The sequence below is a fragment of the Sylvia atricapilla genome, chromosome Z, assembly GCF_009819655.1.
Source record: "Sylvia atricapilla isolate bSylAtr1 chromosome Z, bSylAtr1.pri, whole genome shotgun sequence".
In the NCBI taxonomy this organism is placed as follows: Eukaryota; Metazoa; Chordata; class Aves; order Passeriformes; family Sylviidae; genus Sylvia; species Sylvia atricapilla.
In genome coordinates this window covers 50,050,286-50,068,924 of record NC_089174.1, presented here as the reverse complement: position 1 = coordinate 50,068,924, position 18,639 = coordinate 50,050,286, and the positions used below count along the sequence as shown (strand labels likewise).

At 39.4% G+C, this 18,639-nt stretch overlaps 1 protein-coding gene across 1 annotated transcript in view; it reads left to right on the top strand.

Annotated features, from left to right (window-relative positions):
• Positions 1-3,951: 3,951 nt before the first annotated feature.
• Positions 3,952-18,639, top strand: part of MUSK (muscle associated receptor tyrosine kinase) — a 52,948-nt gene continuing 38,260 nt past the window's right edge. The window contains exons 1-5 of the mRNA XM_066339821.1: positions 3,952-4,102; positions 8,038-8,164; positions 11,324-11,475; positions 12,861-12,988; positions 13,477-13,618. Coding sequence (XP_066195918.1) covers positions 4,006-4,102; positions 8,038-8,164; positions 11,324-11,475; positions 12,861-12,988; positions 13,477-13,618 — 646 coding nt within the window. The 5' untranslated portion in view covers positions 3,952-4,005. The remainder of the gene's footprint in view (positions 4,103-8,037; positions 8,165-11,323; positions 11,476-12,860; positions 12,989-13,476; positions 13,619-18,639) is intronic.

The window sequence follows — 18,639 nt, the reverse complement described above, 5'->3', positions numbered from 1 at the left end:
ACTAGTAGGAGACAAGAGATTGGTCCAGATGGCTGAAGGTAGAGGCCAAACCAAGTGTGTCTGACACTCCTGAATTTAAACATGAAGTGGGGCTTTAGGAAGGGTCTGTGTTTCTTAAAGAATTTGCTTTAGAGAAAAGCCTTTTTTTAATCTTGACAATTAAAATTTAAAACACTACACAAAAAAGTCTCAAGTGCTGTACAACTCATTCTATTATATATTACCCTGAGTACAGCATTTGCTGTTCTGACACAAGCAACAATACCTTACTGGCCATGTTGTGTTGGAGGTTGGGTTGAATCCCTTGTAGTTGGTGGTTATATGAGCAGCTTCCACTCAGGATCACTGTAAAGTAGCGACTTGCAGTGTGTAATAAAAGAACTAAAATGATGTTTATCTCCTCCTCTAATGCTGGTGTGCTTTGTTAAAAATGCTTTTTCCATGCCAGACCCCCAGAAGCAGTGGGTACTGCTGGCAAAATGGGCAGGGTGGAGTGGAAGGACTGGTGTGACCATAACCCTATGACAACGTGACCTTGAGTAATTTCTGCATTGAAAGGCACATGTGCAGCCCCCAAGTGAGTTTCACTGTCAAATGTTTTGTGAGGATGCCTCTATCTAAGAGGTCAGCAGCTGTGAGCCAGCAAGCAGCATGGGTGCATCAGGCACCAGGTTAGTGCATGCAGGGACATGCGCATGCGTCTATCTGAAAGGTAGACCACACAGTAGATCCTTTTCATCTCTCTGCTGGCTGGAAGAGGCTTGGAGCTGTGAAATGGCAGCCTGGGATTTGAAAACCACTTGTCTTCTGTGTCTGTACACATCTGCTGTCTTGGCAGATTAGGGTACTCATTTTCTGTCTTGCCTTCAGCAAGATACAAACAATCTAGGAGGTTTTTGGAAAGTATTGATGATAACATTCTCATACAAGAGATGGAGAAGGTGATGACTGATACCACAACAAATTTTTGAAAGGTTGTGGTGAGCAGGAGAGGTGCCTGAGAGCTGGAAGAAAGCAAATGTCACCCAGTCAAAGGGCAAGGAGGATCCAGAGATCTACCGGCCAGTTAACCTCACCTCAATCTGAGGTCAGGCAAGTCAATCACTACTCAGGCTGGGTTAATACTGGCTTGGATTATTTCAGTGTGAATCACGAGATGCTTGGGTGGTTAAGGCCACTGTCAAAGCAATTGCATTAAGTCTCTGTGAAGGATGATTTTGTTCTGTGTCTGGACAGTTTCTGCTGGAAATACCTGTCCTGGCCTGTCTACCAGGATGAACATCTGGGAATACCCAGGGAGAAGACATCCCAGAGGGCGATGTGGGAGAAAAGTCAGTTTTCAGATAATTCAGTGGTCAAATTATGTCACATTAGCATTCAATACTGTGAGCTTCCAGCAGAATACTTGGAAGAAGGAGGGAGTGTTCAGAAGTGTGCAGAAAAAGGTCTAGTGTGGTTCTGTCCTGCAAACAGCTTCCACCCATCACAGTGGTGAGATGCCTAGCAATTAACTGACTGCAAAACAATTATCTCTTCTGCCAACTAACAAATTACTACTTTTTTGTATTTATGCATTTATTTCGAATTACTGTCTTTGTCACTTCACAAGCAGTTTGCAGTAGGAAAAAATGGTAGCTCCACACCTTGTCTTGTGTACTGAACTTCATGAGTTGACTTCTTTGCAGTGTTGGAAGTGCAGAGAGATAAGCAGAAATCTGTGGGATCAAAACTTCATCCTCAGTGTCTGAAAGCTGGGGATTGGACTTCTCATTATTGTGTAGGCTGCTGGGAGCTCATCTCAGCAGAAGCCTTGGGGCATGGCTGTAAGTAACAACAGATGTAAATACAATTATCTGTAAACTGCATACATCTCAGCTTTGTTAGGAAAATCCTAAACACAACAGCCAATAAGCAGCAAACTCATAACCCCACGAGTAAAAATTCAAGACGCGTTTTATTTTTATAGGATAAGCCTGGAAAATACTTGGCATCAAAGCAGGTTTGGTGTTTGATTTTCACTGATTTCACTGTGTATAGAATCATCTTTCCCAGATGAGCACAGATCATCTGGGAAAGATGATCCCAGATGATCACCAGCTTCCCATATATATTCTAAGTTAGCTGTGTGGCATGTGTAGCTGGAGCTTGTGCACCTTTGTTCCTGTATCCTCTCTACTCTCTTTTGCTTTGTAAATTTAGATCCTTTCAGTTTAGAGCAGTGGAGATCATTGTGATCATTAATAAAAATATATGAAGTAGATGTATATGAAGTAGAGGAAATGAGAGATTAAGAGCATTTTGGGGATTACCAAAGGCATTATTAACATGTAACAGCCATTGCTGATAGTGTAATTTCTAAATGCTGCAATTGTCAAATAAAAGGGAAATATTAATTTCTGCACTCGTTTGGGTGTTGCAGTTTCAAAGCCCTTGTAACACATTTCAAACGGGAATCCAGCAATGTAAAGGTCTTTGGTCAAGAATCTTCATGAACAGAATTTTACCCTAAAAGACCAAGTCACATTCCTATGGAGCAGTTTAATTGAATATGTCTGGACTTACACAAAAGAAATACTTGTAAGTTCAGCCATGAATCAGTATTTCTGTGTTCCCTGGTAGGATTATTGTTGTTTCATCATCACCTTCTTATTTTGCTTTATTGTCATTGCTAGCTCCAGAATTTTTGGAACATCTTTAACATCTTCTGAGAGTGTTTCTGCCTTTATCCATCTTCAGAGGAACACTTGTCTAGAGATCCTTGTTTCTAATCAGCAATGGCATGTCTCCAAAGTAACATTGCTTTTATGAAGCCGTAGCAAACCATGCAGATTCACACATTCACAGCACTGGTAAGCTTTGCTCCAGTTGGTCCTCAGAAGAAGCACTGCTGAACCATTCATTGCAGAAAAAATGTTAAGAAGCAGTTTGAGTCAAGAGTTTCAGCAAATAAAGGAAATTCCAGAGATCTCAAATATGTGTGATATGTTATGACTGCACATTCACTTTCCTCAAACCATGTATTTTAGTGCAAAGCTCTTGTCCACTCTGCTGATAAAATTATGAAGAGTATGCAGAGTCATGTTCCAAGAGGATCATCATCAATTAGGTTCTTCCTGGACTGATTATTCATTTTTTCCCTTCTCATGCAGATATTGCCCCTGCATCAGCCTTTCCACACTGGTAAGCCTCTTTGCTCTTCATATAAATATTTATGGTGGAAAAACAGGAAATACAAATGACAGTTTTGGAAAATATAACGTAGGCCTTTGTGGTAGACTGGGGCAAGACACAGTGAGTCAGGAGATCTTGATTCTGATGTTTCTTTAAGTCTTCCTAGAAAATGAGTGTTGATTTCTAAGACATTTTGAGTCTTTCATCTAAGCAGAGACCTGCTGGCTAACAAGATATTTCTGGAGATTAAACCCCACAGTCTTATTTCCCTACAGAAAGGCACTTCTAGTCACAAATGCCAACCTCTTCTGCTCCAGCAAATGCATCTGTTAAGAAAAGAAATACTATCAGCAGGGCAACAGGTGGCCTATTACAGCCAATCTTGAAAGGTTATAATAAGAGGGAGTGTGTATGAGTGAGAGGAGAATAACTGGAAAAGAAAGGGACTAAGATGAAGGAAAGGACAATGGCAACCATTTTTTCATGCTGCTGCAGTTAGTGTGCTGGAATAACACAGTTTTCTGGTGACTTTGAAACACTGGGGTAGGGTACTGCCCTGGAAATACATTTGCCCATTGTACTGTTCTCTGTTTGCTTAGAAGGAATTCAAAAGGGATTTGCTTTCTCTTGTTTCATGAGCCCCACACTTTCACACTGACCAAAGTGGATACACAGCAGCTGGCCACGTCCATCACCACCACTGGGTGGGAGAATTCCTGATTATACTTAGATCCCTCAGACCCCACTCTGTCACTCGCAGAGAAGCTCTGCTTGCACACTGCTTCCGACATGCAGCAGGCTGGGATGTCTGCACGCCTTGCCTGAAGAAGCTGGATGCCTTCTGGATCAAACATGAATGACCTGCTGAAGGTGTCCCTGGTGCACGTCTTCACCCTGGCAGCCCTCAGCTTGGCTGAGACACTTCTGAAAGGTTTGCTTGGAGGGGCTTTTCCCCTGCTCTCTTGCCATTTGTTGAAGGAGGTTTTTCAAAGGGGAAGGTGTCTCTGGTAATGGTGGGGTGAGTGGTGCTGTAGCTTTCCAAATAAATAGAAAAATGGTCTGCTTCCAATGGTCACTTCTCTGCTTTTAGAAGGACAGCAGTGAAAATATTCTCATATTTGTGTTTGGAATTGAAGGTTCTTTGTCTGTGAAGAGCACATTGTAATAGGCAGGGGAGACCTTTGGATTCGACCTGGGTGGAAAGTAAATTTCTCATGTGAAAGGAAGCTCAGAAGAGTTAATGGCTGGTAGTACCAATTGCTGCAGAGCCAAAGATTTGTTGCGTTCAACACACCTGTGTAGTTTTGTAATTATATAAAGCTTCAAAAGAAATAAATATCTATGATATCTTTACAAAGAATATGTATATAAGTACAAATATGCACTGTTTTTTATAGCATATTACGTACAAGTTATCATACCTTCTATCTTGAGTGCACACACGCATGTGGGCTTATGCACATGTACTTTTAGCCAACAAAAGAATTGGTAAAAAGATCTGTTTGAAAATATCTTTGAGGTACAAAATGCAACTGTGGTACCATTCTGGACGTACTATTTGGTAAACCTGTGGACAACAATTTGTTGCTGAATGGTGATGGTCCAGTGCAATTCAACACTCATTAGAAACTTTGCAGTTTCAGGAAAACAAAACAAAATCTTAAGGGGAATGCCAGTATTCGCATGTTAGGCCAACATTGCTGCTCTTACAGCAGGGCTATGCTTTTACAATTGTTAGTCAGGTTATTCTCCCCATCCCCCCCAAAAAGTTATTTTCTTTATAAAAATGTTTCGAAATAAAGATGTTAGAATTTTCCTAAGGTACTAAGTTAAGTTTTTGAACTCTACAATTTTTGAATGTTGTGGTAATTTTTGAATGTTGTGATATTGGAGAGATAAGAAAAACAAAGAGGACAGCGATAGATTTTTTTTTTTTTCTGGTGTCACAGTGTAATGAACAGATACATTCCCTTTTCTAGGACATCACAGCTGAGCTGCTTTTTTAACCATAGAAACTGCAGTTTCTAAAGGTGTCTGTAATGTTGCAGAGAAACTGGTTCTGTTTCTGCATTGTTTTGTTTGTCTGGTTTCAAAAGTGTAAATCCAAATCCAAAGCCAAGACATTTGGAAGCTTCTGGTGGGCTGGGGATAGAAGGGGATTTGGCTTTCTCATGGTCCCATGACCAGCCTTGGGTCATTTTTCTATCTCTGGAAACTACAGCTGACATCCAGAAAAATGGCACCTGTGTGGCTTTACACATACATAAATTAATTTATTTTCAATTTATTTAAAGCCACAAGGATACCTTAAAATATCAGAAATCCCCAGTATATGCACATGGAAAGGCCTGGCTCCATTTCCTGTGATAATAGATATGTCCGTATATTGTTCACATTGTATTTTCCTATGTTAAAATTTGGTAATGCACACATCATAGGTTTAGAGTCTTTTCTGGAGCAAACATGGGCTGGCACCAGCGCCCAAGCTGTTTGGATGGCTTTTAGATGTAAGTATCATCTCAGCCATTTTGGGACTCCGTTGCTGCCTCACAAAATGATGGCATGTTCCACTGCCCACTGTCCTAACTTGAGTTAAATATCATAAAGGTAAAAAAGAGCTTACAAGAAAATTATATGTCCCTGTTGCTGTCACAGTTGCCCTCTGAGGATGTAGAATTTGGGACGACAGCTTTAAAATAATTTCTTTTCCTGTTACTGTAGTGTTGTCAGTTTGGACACTATTTTCTTGCAAGTATGAGGTTTGATTCTGCCCCAAAAAGCTGTATTCTGGCCTTCAAAAGGTACCAGGTCAGACCATGTCTATGCAATATTCTGTCATCTATTGAATAAAAGACACACTCTAAAAGTATGTAACTGTTTCTCAAGATTTTTTTTTAAATATAGAAACTCGACAGGTCTTGTTTGCCCAAAGAACAAAATACTGTCGTCATGCATACCAGCTCTTGGTACAAATATAGCCTTATTACTTGTTGGAGTGGCTGTTGTGTCATTGCAACAGTTATAAAACTGGTTGCTTTGAAGTACTGTTGCTGTAGAAATTTACATATTTCCAGAGTTAGAAAAACATCCTTCTAGAGACTGAGGAATATGGACAAGAGCAACAAAAACACACTGTAAAAATTAGATTACAAGACTCTGGGGTTAATGCCATCAAAACCCAATAAGCTCTGTCATGAAATAGCAGGGTCTCTTTTGAAGTAGATAGGATAACCATCAGTGAGGGTTATTCTCCTAAGACAACCTTCAGTAGTAGCTGAATGAAGACTTTATAGAAATCTTCCATTTGGTTTCACTGGCATGGGATTCATCTGGGTAACAATATAGATGATTATTTCTGTTTAATGTGACCTAAAATGACCTAATAAAGTGATGCATGAGACAATTTGAAGCAGTGATCCTATCTTAGATGTAGTTTTGAGACTTACATAAGTATAGTTATTATTGTTAATCAATGATACAATGCGAAGTCATATAATCTAGAAATATTATCGAGGCAGGTCCATTCTAATGAAATATCAAAACCACTTAGAATTTTACATAAACGTGATAGTGGAAGCTGACCCTTTCTTTCTTCTAGCTTCTTTCTGTCAGAACTCTAAAGACATTCTAATTTTGACTTCCATGTAAATTGAAAAAGGATTAAGGTATTGACTTTCTATTATTCTCAGTTACTTAAATCTGAATGTCTTCTCTTTTGCCCATTCCTTAGGGAGAGAAGGATAAAATGGATATAGCTTATATTTTCCTGAATTTGAATCTTGTTGTACTAAGGAGGACCAGTAGATACACAGCAATTGGGATTTTCTGTGAAAAAAACAATGGGCCAGATATTGCTGTACTCAGTGGGGAACAGGAAGACTCCAGAATCCATGATATATTTTCAAAGTAGTGTTTCAGGAATATGATGAAAACTAGTTATCTCAGGAGAAGTCTCACTGAAATTCAGTCCAACCAATATGGATGTGTGTCTCTAGCAGCCATTGATCAAAACATTCAAGTATTTTTGGAGGAAGTGGCTGTAATGAATACCATGAGCAGGGAAAGAGACAGGCTAGGCTTATGCTTTGATCCCTTCCAGCTGTGCTTCAAGTCTTTCACCAGTGATCGCAAATGTTTCTAAAGATGTGTTCGAGTAATGCATGACAACAGATCTGTGATAATAAGCATTAGACATAGCCATTCAACTTCTAACCCTCATGCTACTTGGTTAGAAACTCTGAGAAAAAGAGCGTGTCCTTGTCATGAGACAATCTGAATGACCTGAATTGTCTTTGTGAGCCTGGCTTAGAAAAATATAGTGCCATGTAATGGATTTGGTGTTTGTATATACAAACAAACATGGTGGGGTTTTATTTTGTTTTGGGGGACTTTTTTGTTTGGGTTTTTTTAAAGGTAAACCATTGACTGAATAAATCCTGTAACAAAGAACACCCCCCCTTCCCCCCCCCCCCCCCCCCCCCCCCCCCCCCCCCCCCCCCCCCCGATCTCATGCACTAATAAATAGGACTCTTCCCACTCCAGGGGCAGGTCAGCCTGGCTTCAATTTGTGTGCTGCCCCTTTCACTTCCAGCCTAGGTAATGGCACTCTCATAGCAGGGGGACAGCCTTACCTGTGTCCTTGTGGTATGCTAACCTATTGCTGTGAGTCTCGAGGAAAAGGTGGGTTAGAAACTAAGCCTGTTGGAGCCTGATTTGCTGTTTTGCACCTTGTGAATACACCTCAAGGGAAAATACCACTGAGTGACACTGCAGGGACCTGGCTCCCTCCACCAAACATGCTTGGTGGTTGTGTAACACTCTCCAGTAGGCACTAGAAGATGTTCTCATTTTCTCTTCTTCACACAGCTCCCTTGATCAACACTCCTCTGGAAACAGTGGATGCCCTGGTAGAAGATGTTGCCAAGTTTGTCTGTGTAGTGGAGTCATATCCTGAGCCAGAGATTACATGGACACGCAACAGCATTCCGATCAGGTAGGGATCAGCCCCAGCCCTCACCAGTACCTTCTGCCAAAAATGGAAGTGCTTTATTTCATGATACAGGAGATATCTGGGAATATAAAAATGGGTCTGTGGCAGGAGAGATAATGAGTGGCTGTAATTTTATAGGATTCTGTATTTCTGAGGGTGTGGTAAGAGCACTTGGGGTTTGCTCTTGCATTTTCACACACCTGAGCTTGCTGAGAAATAGTTTCTGCTTCAAGCTATGCAAGGAGATTTTTCTCTAGCTTCAAACAATTCAGTCTGCTCTCTTTCTCAGTTTATGCATTTATGAAGGAGGAGAACACTGTATAATATTTAAAAGGAGCTTAGCAGGACTTGTCTGTCTCAATGTACTTGGAAACTATGTATGGAAGAGATTGTGCTCTGCCATTCTTTTTTGCTTCTTGTTTTGGATCTAGAAATTTTCTTCTCTGTTATCACTGTCAGATGTTAGTCACAAGGCATCAAGATGTCAACAAAGAAGGCAGCTTTCTGGAAGTATGGAAATGTGTTATGGAAGTTGCTGCCATTGCTTTTGTTCTTTTGCTGTTGACACGTTTCTACAAAGTAAAATGTACTTCTAGCTCTGAAATCACATTACATCTACCACAGGTCTTTGAATCAGTTTCTCATTCTACATGGCTGTAAGGGACTTCCTCTATGAGGGAAAATGCAGCACAACCTTTGTGTAACATAGTCGATTTCCGTCCTCTAAAGGAGATGTCCATGTTGGGCAGATGATCACCTGAAGCATGGTTGGCCCTATTGTGGTCAAGCATTCAAAAATGTTTTGAACCATTGGCATAGGAGACTTCAAATAAGTCAGCAGCAAAAGGAGGTCTCACTGCCTGGAAAACTGCTTTAGAGCAGGACAAAGCAGAAAGCTACAAAGATGAATATAGCCCTTTGGAAATATTGGGAAATATATGGATGTTTTTTCCAAATCAGGTCGTATTTCTCCTAGTTCCTTCCCCATCAGTGGCTGAAAATCAAAGCAGGGCGAGAAAGCCATCCATGAAGAACTGTGTCTTTCTCTCCCCATGTGTTAATATGATCCTTCTCCATGTGTTCTAAGGTAATTTGTAATCCAGATGATTTATCATCTCAATACCCTCTTCTAGAAGCCCAACACATCTTTCTTAAAGCCATTCCACTCTGTCTCTGAGACACAGCGCTTTGACCAAAATGGAAAATAAAGATAAAATCACTTCTTCTCGTAAGGCCATAGAGCTCAGGTACTTCATTCCTTTACTGGGACTTCTGAAGCAGCATTAATAACAGGAAGTGTTTCACTTTCACAAGGCATTATATTCACTACTGCTGGATACAAAAGCTCAAACCAAAGACAGAGGAAAAAGATAAGATGAATATATTTGTTACTTTCTAAAAACTCAGGTGAAAATATTTACACAACAGAAAAGCATCAGATCAGAAGACTCCTTTTCTGAAAAAAAAAAAAAAAAACACAACAAAAAAACCAAAAAAACCAAACCAAAAAACCATATAAATGTATTTCTGTGCCTCTGTGTGTATGTGCATATCAAACTTCAAAGGGCTTAGTTATTGAAAGCATTTAATATCAGTTATGTCATTTCCAAAATTTTCTTCTCTTGCCAAGGTCCCAGCATCCTGGGCAGACAGCAATATTAACCTTCAAAACAAAACAGTATGCAAACTATCGACTTCAGTGGGAATAGAGCCAGGACATAGAATACAGTCAGCAGTAGTCTTCTGGATGTGCCTTTCCTTTTGACATCAAAACTTGTGCAAGTAAACCAGCAGGTGCCCTGTGCCGAGTGAAATGGTTACCTGTCCCATCTTTCAGAACAGGGCTGCCCACAATGAGCCTTCCTTAGGACAAGCATGTCTTTTACACTACAGATGACTTCATGGTGCTCTTTCTTCCCATGTTGAAAAAGAGGAGGGGGATGCAATACTGAATGATGAAATGCTGTTGAAAGGAAATACATGCCTAAAACATCATAAATGGTACATTTAAATTAGTCAATGACTATTGTACAGTTTTTAACAGTTAAAGACAAAACCTGACATATGTAGTGGTCAGATGTTTGATTGCCTGGGACAAAATCCTCAGGTCAGAATCCTTTTGCCTCTGTTCATAAGAATCAAAGTCCAAATGCAAAAGCATTAAGAAAGGTGGGAAAATAAAGCACAAAGAAATGTACAATTTGTTGTGTCTATTTATACTATTCATTTATATTTATTATAATTCTGCAATTTCGCAATGAAAATCAATAGCTCATCCCTCTGATTTCTCATCATCTTTCTTTCTGCTTTCCCTGGCTCTCACTCTTGAATACACACATCTCCCCTAACCTACTCACATATTACACTTCTCTCATCATTCTCACATATGAAATTGGTCTTTTCTCCACATACTTTGCTACAATATCCCATATTTTTGTTGCTTCAGCTTCAGGGCTTTATTCAGTTCCCTGAAATATCCAGCTTAAAGCCTGCTGTCATTAAACTACAGCTATCCTTGAATCCTCTGACTTTCAGATGGCTTCAGCACATTTCTTTTCTTGTTTGTTGGTTTGGTTTTTTTTTTCAAAACAAATAGACAAAACCACTCCAGGATGTAGACACAATAGTTCATGTTTTTTGGTTAGTGTATTTTTCACAACTGTAAAAATGTTTTCATAACTTCATCTGTTTAATTAAAAAAAAAATCTTGTGTGTTTTGTTTGTTTGTTTGTTTTTGTTTGTTTTGTTTTGTTTTTCCTGAACAAGATTTCTTTAAACAATTTCAGCCAGTTCTAGTTACTATACAAACATTTTTCTCTTACATTGAGCACTTATGCTTACACAGGATCTGGCTGGAAAGGATTGTTTGTGTTCATGCCTGTTTTGGCCAGTCAAAACCCCAGATATCTACTTACTTTACCAATGTCTGGGTGGAAGAAGAATTGCAACTATACTAGGGATGGTCAGTAACTGCATGGTGTAGTGAGAAACGGAATCTTAAAGCTGAACTCAGGATTTTCAGCACCTTCCCTTCTGCTTGTGGGTTGAAAATCAAAGGTAAATCTCATTGCCATTTGTAGTGACATGAGCAGTGTATGTATTCAAATGCAATTCCCATTCTCTGTCCCTGGTTGTCCCTGACAATCTGTGCTGTGCCTGCAGGCTGTTTGACACACGGTACAGCATCCAGAGGAACGGGCAGCTCCTGACCATCCTGAGCGTGGAGGACAGTGATGATGGGGTGTACTGCTGCACAGCAGACAACGGAGTTGGAGCACCTGCGCAGAGCTGTGGGGCTCTCCAGGTGAAAATGCGTAAGTGGAAATGCAATTTCCTCTTGAGGCCACGTGAGTGTTTGATTGAAAACCTGAGCAGACTCCCATGTATGCTGCCTGATGATCTACATTCAGGGCCGACTCATGTTCTTGTGAAGCTGGGTCAGAGACATGGCACAGGGGATCATAACTTACTGAATTTGTGATTATTTACTTTGAATAACACACGCTTGTTCTAAGATCAGAAGACAGAAACTGACGCTTTGAATAATGCCCTTTGTGCAAAGTGCTGTAAAAGAGGCACAGCTTGATAGATTAGACCTCTGTGGAAATACTGCATAGATTCCTGGTGAACTTTAAATGTAAAATTTCACTAATAGGTTTCTTCCTGAGGATGGCAAAATCAATTAAATTATGTTCAGATGTTTTCAATAGCAGTGTTGAACGGTCTGAAGCACCATGTTGTAAATCTCAGCATCTCACATGGAAGGCAAAATACTTGTTCTTGCAGAAAGCTACATATGTGTCAAACTCAGTAAAGCTGGACTCACACAGCTAGAGTTCTTTACACAAATACTTTAAAGGAGAGCAGAGGTATATTCTGAATAAAGCATCTGTTTGCAGGAAAGGATTTGTCTATGCTAATGAGATAACTCTCAAGGTCTGGTAATTCTGGAACTCTGCATCATCCCAGTCACTTGCAGGTGGTGGCCAGGAGGTGATGCTCTCCGAAACTTGCTTTTCTGCTGGTTCATTATCATGCAAGAGCCTTAAAATGCCAGATCTCCCAAAATACTGAGATGATGATCTTTTAAACTCTCAGCTCAGGTTAAGACAGGCCATGTTCTTTGAGAAAAATGAATTTAAATTGATCCCTCATTAACTTCAAGGGAGTTTGATTGCTTATTCTTTAAGGATCGATTGTCCTTTTCACTAGCATAGTTATAAATCTTTCAATTAAGGATATTAATTGTGTATACATGCCCTTCTTGCTGAGCTAGAGGCAAGCCTGGGTTAAAACACTTTTGAAATCAATCCAATCCCAGATCTGAGCTTTGAGTCAAGACAGTGTTTATACAGTGAAGAATGTCAGAACCTGGAATGCTAACATTCTTCAATACTGGAAATACTCTTATCTGAATTTGGATTTTAGCCTAGGCCCTAATTCAAATGACTGTCAAACTCCACTCAGGAAAACAAATAAACCACGCTAGTTAGCTGCTTTTGCATCCATAAACTGAAACTGAATGCTGTACTGAAGAATGTTTTTCCTTACCAAAGCACTTCTTAACCAGGAAAGACTGCTCTATCTTTTACCAATATACAGAAAAAGCAGTAGATTTTTTTATGTAATTTCTGAATTTGTCTCATTCTATTATCTCTTAGCTTCATTTCAATTTTAGTTTTGGCTTTTAAAATTTTAGGACCCAAAATAACCCGTCCACCTATAAATGTTGAAATAATAGAAGGTTTGAAGGCTGTTCTTCCATGCACAACAATGGGGAATCCAAAACCTTCTGTTTCTTGGGTCAAAGGAGAAGCAGTTGTAAAGGTGAGTAGAGAATGGTTTTCAATAATGATAATTATTTGCTAAAGGTACTGTGCCTAGTAATAACATATAATAGTTATAATACTTGTAAATTCTAGTAGCAAGAAAGGAAGCATTTGGAAAATCCAGGGCTCATCTCATAAATATCTTCATCTGCAATAATTCTGCATACAAACCAAATGTTCTCTCTATTGCATCTATATTTTATGTGAGATATGCTTGTTAATACTAAGTATGGCCAAATACTGAGGAAAGAACTTGTGAGTGTTCTCTTAAATAAGATCTCTTTTGAAGCTCTAAATCACTGATCTGTCAAAAGTAGCAATGGGTGAGTATGTCATGACAATGCTGAACAGGAAGAGCTGGCCCTAAATCCTTGAGTTGTATAGTCTTCATGCATGTAAGCCGAAACTTTGTAAACAGATTTTTGATGCTGTTCGTGAGCATCTTGCATGTAGAGTCCTCACCTCAATTGCTCCTTCCTCTGGCAGGAGACTACTCGCATTGCTGTCCTCGATTCTGGGAATTTAAGGATACATAATGTTCAGAGAGAAGATGCAGGACAGTATCGTTGTGTGGCCAAGAACAGTTTGGGCACAGCCTATTCAAAACCTGCAACTGTGGTGGTGGAAGGTGAGTGACTTTTGAACCAGGCTGTAGCTCCATGTGCCAGACCCTTGTGCATACCCAGTCAACCACTGAATGAATACCAGATTGATTTTTCAGTTTCTGGTCCTTATGTCCTTATGTACTCTGTGTCCAATTCTTATGTACAGAAAGTATTTGCTTTGTGGTGTGAACCACCACCGGTTTCAAAGTGATGATAACAGTAGACAAGGGTACCCAGATGTTGGCAACAAGGCATTCTATCTTCCTGAATCCTGTAAGAGAATTTGGTTTGGGCAAGGGTTTGTGGAGTGGGTGGGGCTATGACTGATTTAGTAGGTGAACTAATTTTTATTTCTGATTCAGGATGACTGTAATGCAGAAAATAGAGAAGGGTCCTCATTTGCTTAGTAAGCTTCATGGATGTTTAGCATAACTACATGTGTGCATACCTGTGTACATCTGCAAGTAGGTACTCTCACACATCACCCTCACATGCCTCTTTTATTATTTTTAGTATCCCTCCCCTCCTACCTCCCCAATCCCACTAGTATCAGCATTTTAAAATATCTCCAAATAAATAATATCCTAAAATTATTCAAAGCAGGAAAATAACACTCCAGTGTTCTTTGAGCATTCATTGTGTTCACAAAATTTATGAAAATTGTTGTTTATCACTTCTCTGTAATAACATTAACATATTTAAAAAAAAAATCTTGGTCCTAGTATTTACTGGAGTCCCCAGCCTGCATAGTGTGGTTTAATATTAAAACAAAATGAATAAACATAGCTGGTTAACTATGAATATTTCATTCAAGGCGAGTGTCCATTCAAAGAGCAGTGTAATTGTTTATGCCTAGCTAGATCTGGATCACATGGATCTTGATTTATTATGTGCTTCCACTTTAATGGATCCAGCATTAGTCCCATGTGGCATTAGTCCCTTCCTTATATGGAAGGGGGCACCCAAGGATCATAGGTCCTTGTGGCTGAAAGGAATGACAAAAGTAAGAAGGCTTGCAAAAGCTTACAAAGTTTTATTAATGAATTACACATTTGGCATGGAAATGTGTGTGGTAATCCCTGACCTCCTATATAAGCATGGGGCAGTGAGTGGGTTTTGGATAAATGGCTAGATTGAAAGGAGAGGGACTGAGAGAGAGAGAGAGATGGATTAAGGAGGAGGAGAAAGAATAAAAAGAAGAAAGGAGGAGGACAGTCCTGGCTCCAGCATCAATCCAGCTGGTGGAGTATGCAGGCCCCTGGAACGCATGTGTACCCAGGGTTTGTAGTCCTTTTTACAGTGAACTTTCCATGCCCTAGAGCAATGTTTCTCACTTTCTATGCAAATGAAACCAGTCATGTGCAGCCCAGTCATGTGCAGCAAATGAAACCAGTCATGTGCACCCCATTTCTGGAAATGGGTTGAAGTCCTTCAGGGATCTTGGGTGCTCTTGATCCCCCTTTACATTCATTCCTGTGCCTCAGCTGTACTCTGTTGTACTTAGCTCTGGGAGCCTGGACAAGGACACTAGTCCCAGAAAAGTACTGCCCTACTTCCATAAGGCCCCTTTCTCCAGTCATGGTTGGTAATCGGCCATTGCTACTAATAATCCTTGGTTGGCTCCACAGCTATGTGGCTAACAGTGTTTGAGACATTCACATTAGCCCCTTATCTTCTGGGCTTCCACATCATGTAATCAGTTTAAGGCATTGTTCAAAGTGCAGAGATGTTCTTGAAAGAATGACTCTCTGTCTTCTGCAGGCAATCAGGCTCCTAAATATACTTTTGGTCAGGCACTTGCTCAGCTTGGCCCAGAAATTACAGCAGGTCACAAGTACATAGAGTGAACTGCACAGGATCCATTTGTTCAAACTGACAACAGTTTCGGTCCAAATGTATACACTACTGAGATACTTCAGAGTACTGCTTGTCTGGTTTCAGTGGTCCAAGGCAGAATTGTTTAAAAAAATACTACTATTTTGATTTTCCAAATATTTTTTCCTCTATTCCTTGTCAGCTTTCCTCAATATTCATAATACTGGCCTATATTTATTACTTTTTATAGCTTAAATATATTTAAGGGTTTATGATTTTAAAAGCAAAGTTGAAATAATTTGAGCAATAGGTTTTAGATGAAAATTCAGGGGCAGTTCTTGTCAGGAAAAAGAAAGCACTGAAGGCCTCTCTTTGTGAAACTGGTTTTTCAATTCCTGATTTTTATCAGTGAATGGGGTGAAGGAGATAAGAATTCTGTGGGTTTTTCACTCTGCACTGACCTGTCCAAAGTTAGGGCAGATTGTTCACTTTCCCAGGACATGTTTCATGAATTATAGAATCATTACCTTAGATCATGAATTATAATAAATTAATCTGGGTCAGGATTTTAATTAAAAGGATTAAAAATATTGCCTTTTTTGCATCTTTTCTCCAAATCTAGGGCAAACCCAGATGAATTTGGACAAGTGATGGTGAAATAATTTTTTTCCTTAAAAGGCATAATCCACATGTGGTAGACACATCGTCATAATGGACCTAATTGTTGGGTTTGTGGGAAGAGCTGAGTTCTTTACTGGGAACTGTGTTGAGTCTATGGACAGCACTTCTCTCACTGAAAGTCTGCCTGGGGTGCCTGGAGGGTATTAGGAAAAGAAACAAGCCATCATCAAAAAAGAAATAGGGGCATCCCCTTGATTTGACATCAGGGAATAAGCTCTGGAAATGAGGGATGAAGAAGGGATAAAAGAGGCAAGCATTGGCCAAGTGACTATGAGTGGCTATGCAAGATAGGCGTCACTCCTGAAAAAGATTTACATACAATGATCTTGGTGTGTCCTGTAGCAGTAAAATGATAAATGTCTTTGGTTTAGTTTTGAAGAATGTCTCAAAGGAGTAGGGTTGGTTCTTTTTGACGTCTGCTGAGGTCATTATAAATTGATTGCTCATTAGTGAGCTGGTTCACAGCTGTGCACCACAGCTGCATGGTGGTGTTTTCCTCACTTGGTTCTTCTAGTTACAGCCTACTCATCTTATAAAAAAAAAGAACTAGTAAAAGTACTGGCATGAAGCAGAAGTGCAATAGGCAGAAACAAGCCTTTTCCACAGTACTGTGCAAAGCCATACAAATAAGAAATGCTGAGTTTGCTGGGTCTGCTAAAACTGGCATTTTATAGATTACTTCCTCTTGCTACTGTACATCCATAGATGTCTACAGAAGGTAACACGTGCATTGAGATAAAGCAACATTATAATCTTGACTGTTTTCCAAGAAATGAGTTTTTAATTTCCTGGAGGCAACATTTTTGACCTGCAGTTTTGTATTAAGTTTCTATCGTCATAAGCATTTTGCTAACTAGCTTTTTAATAATTGCATTATAAATTTTTATAATGTACATTTCTGCAAAACCTCATATACTCAGTGAAGCAGTATATTGCCAAAGGATTTCCACAAATTTCCTGTTGTTTGTGGTATTGATCACAAAGTGAATATCTGACTGAAAGGTTCCTGGATAAATCCAAGATGCAGAACTGTGGTCAAATAGAAGCATTTGCTTTCTTATCTGATCTGTAGTTCACACAGATACCTGAAGGCTGAAGTTTATTGATAAGATCTTGACTGAGATGGCTATGATGTTCCATTTTTATCTGAAATATGAAATCATTCTTTTGAAAATAGAGAAGCAGCTATTGTCATCAACAGTGCTGAGATTTGTCATCGAATGCAGAAATTCCCATTGATGTAAGTGAAAACTCAGGGCAGGGTATAAAGATTTAAGCTGTACCGAGAAGGTATTTTTTGAGCCTCCTCTGAACATTTGAAATCAGTAGGATCTGTAAGACCTTTGTCTTTTTTTCTTTTATACATTGGACAGCTATTTAGGTACATAGGCCACAGAAGGGGAGGAATTTTTGGTTTTTTTTGGTATTTGCATTGACATCAATCCAGTCCATTAATAGGACCAGTTCCACAAAAGCCATGCAAGAACTTTTCAGGTTAACTTCTCAGCCTGCTGCCTAAAACTGTACAGTCTCCAAGATTTGAAGTAAGTTAAGAATGGTATTCTCCATATCCATGAAGTATGAACTGTGTGATACTGAAAGAATATATTTAAAGCCATGAGCTCTTGTGTGGTAAGAGATATGGCAATATTCCTGTTATGAATGTGCTTATCACTCTGACACAGAATGAAGCTGATTCATTAATTTTTTCTTAATATGTGAAATAAATTCCATTGGATGGTTTTGCTTTAATCCCTCACCATCATTTTCAGATATTGTCCTTATAGCCAGCATTGAAATTATATGTAATTCCTGCATCAAATAAGAAGTGTCAATTGCAGAACAGCCACAAACTAGTAAATTTTGTGATGATTTAGGGATGTCATTGCCTGACCTGGGCTCATTTTTTTTCTTTGTTTTGGAGAATGTTTCTTCTTCTTCCTTGGGGGAAGGAAAAGGCCACTTTGTAAATTGGTAGAATTCACATGAAGAAGGGCTCTTGTCCTTCTTCATTCTTCAAAACAAAAAATCACGAAATAAATTGAAAAGCCATAATTTCTGACAGTTTTGAAGTAACAGCTGCTTGCAAATGGAAAAATACCATAAACCACATTTCAGCCTTAACCTTATGTTTAGCTTTAACTATGGAAAGACCTTTTCTGGAAATTAATGGAATTATTGTTGCTGAAATGTACAAAGGGTTTTGGTGACTTAGGCACTAACATAACAGAAGGTAAAATATTTTTCCAAGAGGCATCCTTCCAATCCAACAGCAGCATGTGAATGGCAGTCTTCTGATGTAGGAAGACAGTGTGAATAGTCTACTGGAACCTGCTCTGCAAAAAAGGTTTTTCTTTCCTTGTGGGTAAAGAACAAATTTCCTGTCTTTCTAGGTGTTGCATCCACCTAATGAAACTTCTGAAGTTCCAGTTTGCACGGTGATGTATTCTTAATGTTGAAAAGTATAGAAAAAGGCAATAAACATAGGGACTGCTATGTGGGAGGAGAGACTATGTGGATGACCCTATTGGTTATGTAATGAGCTAGA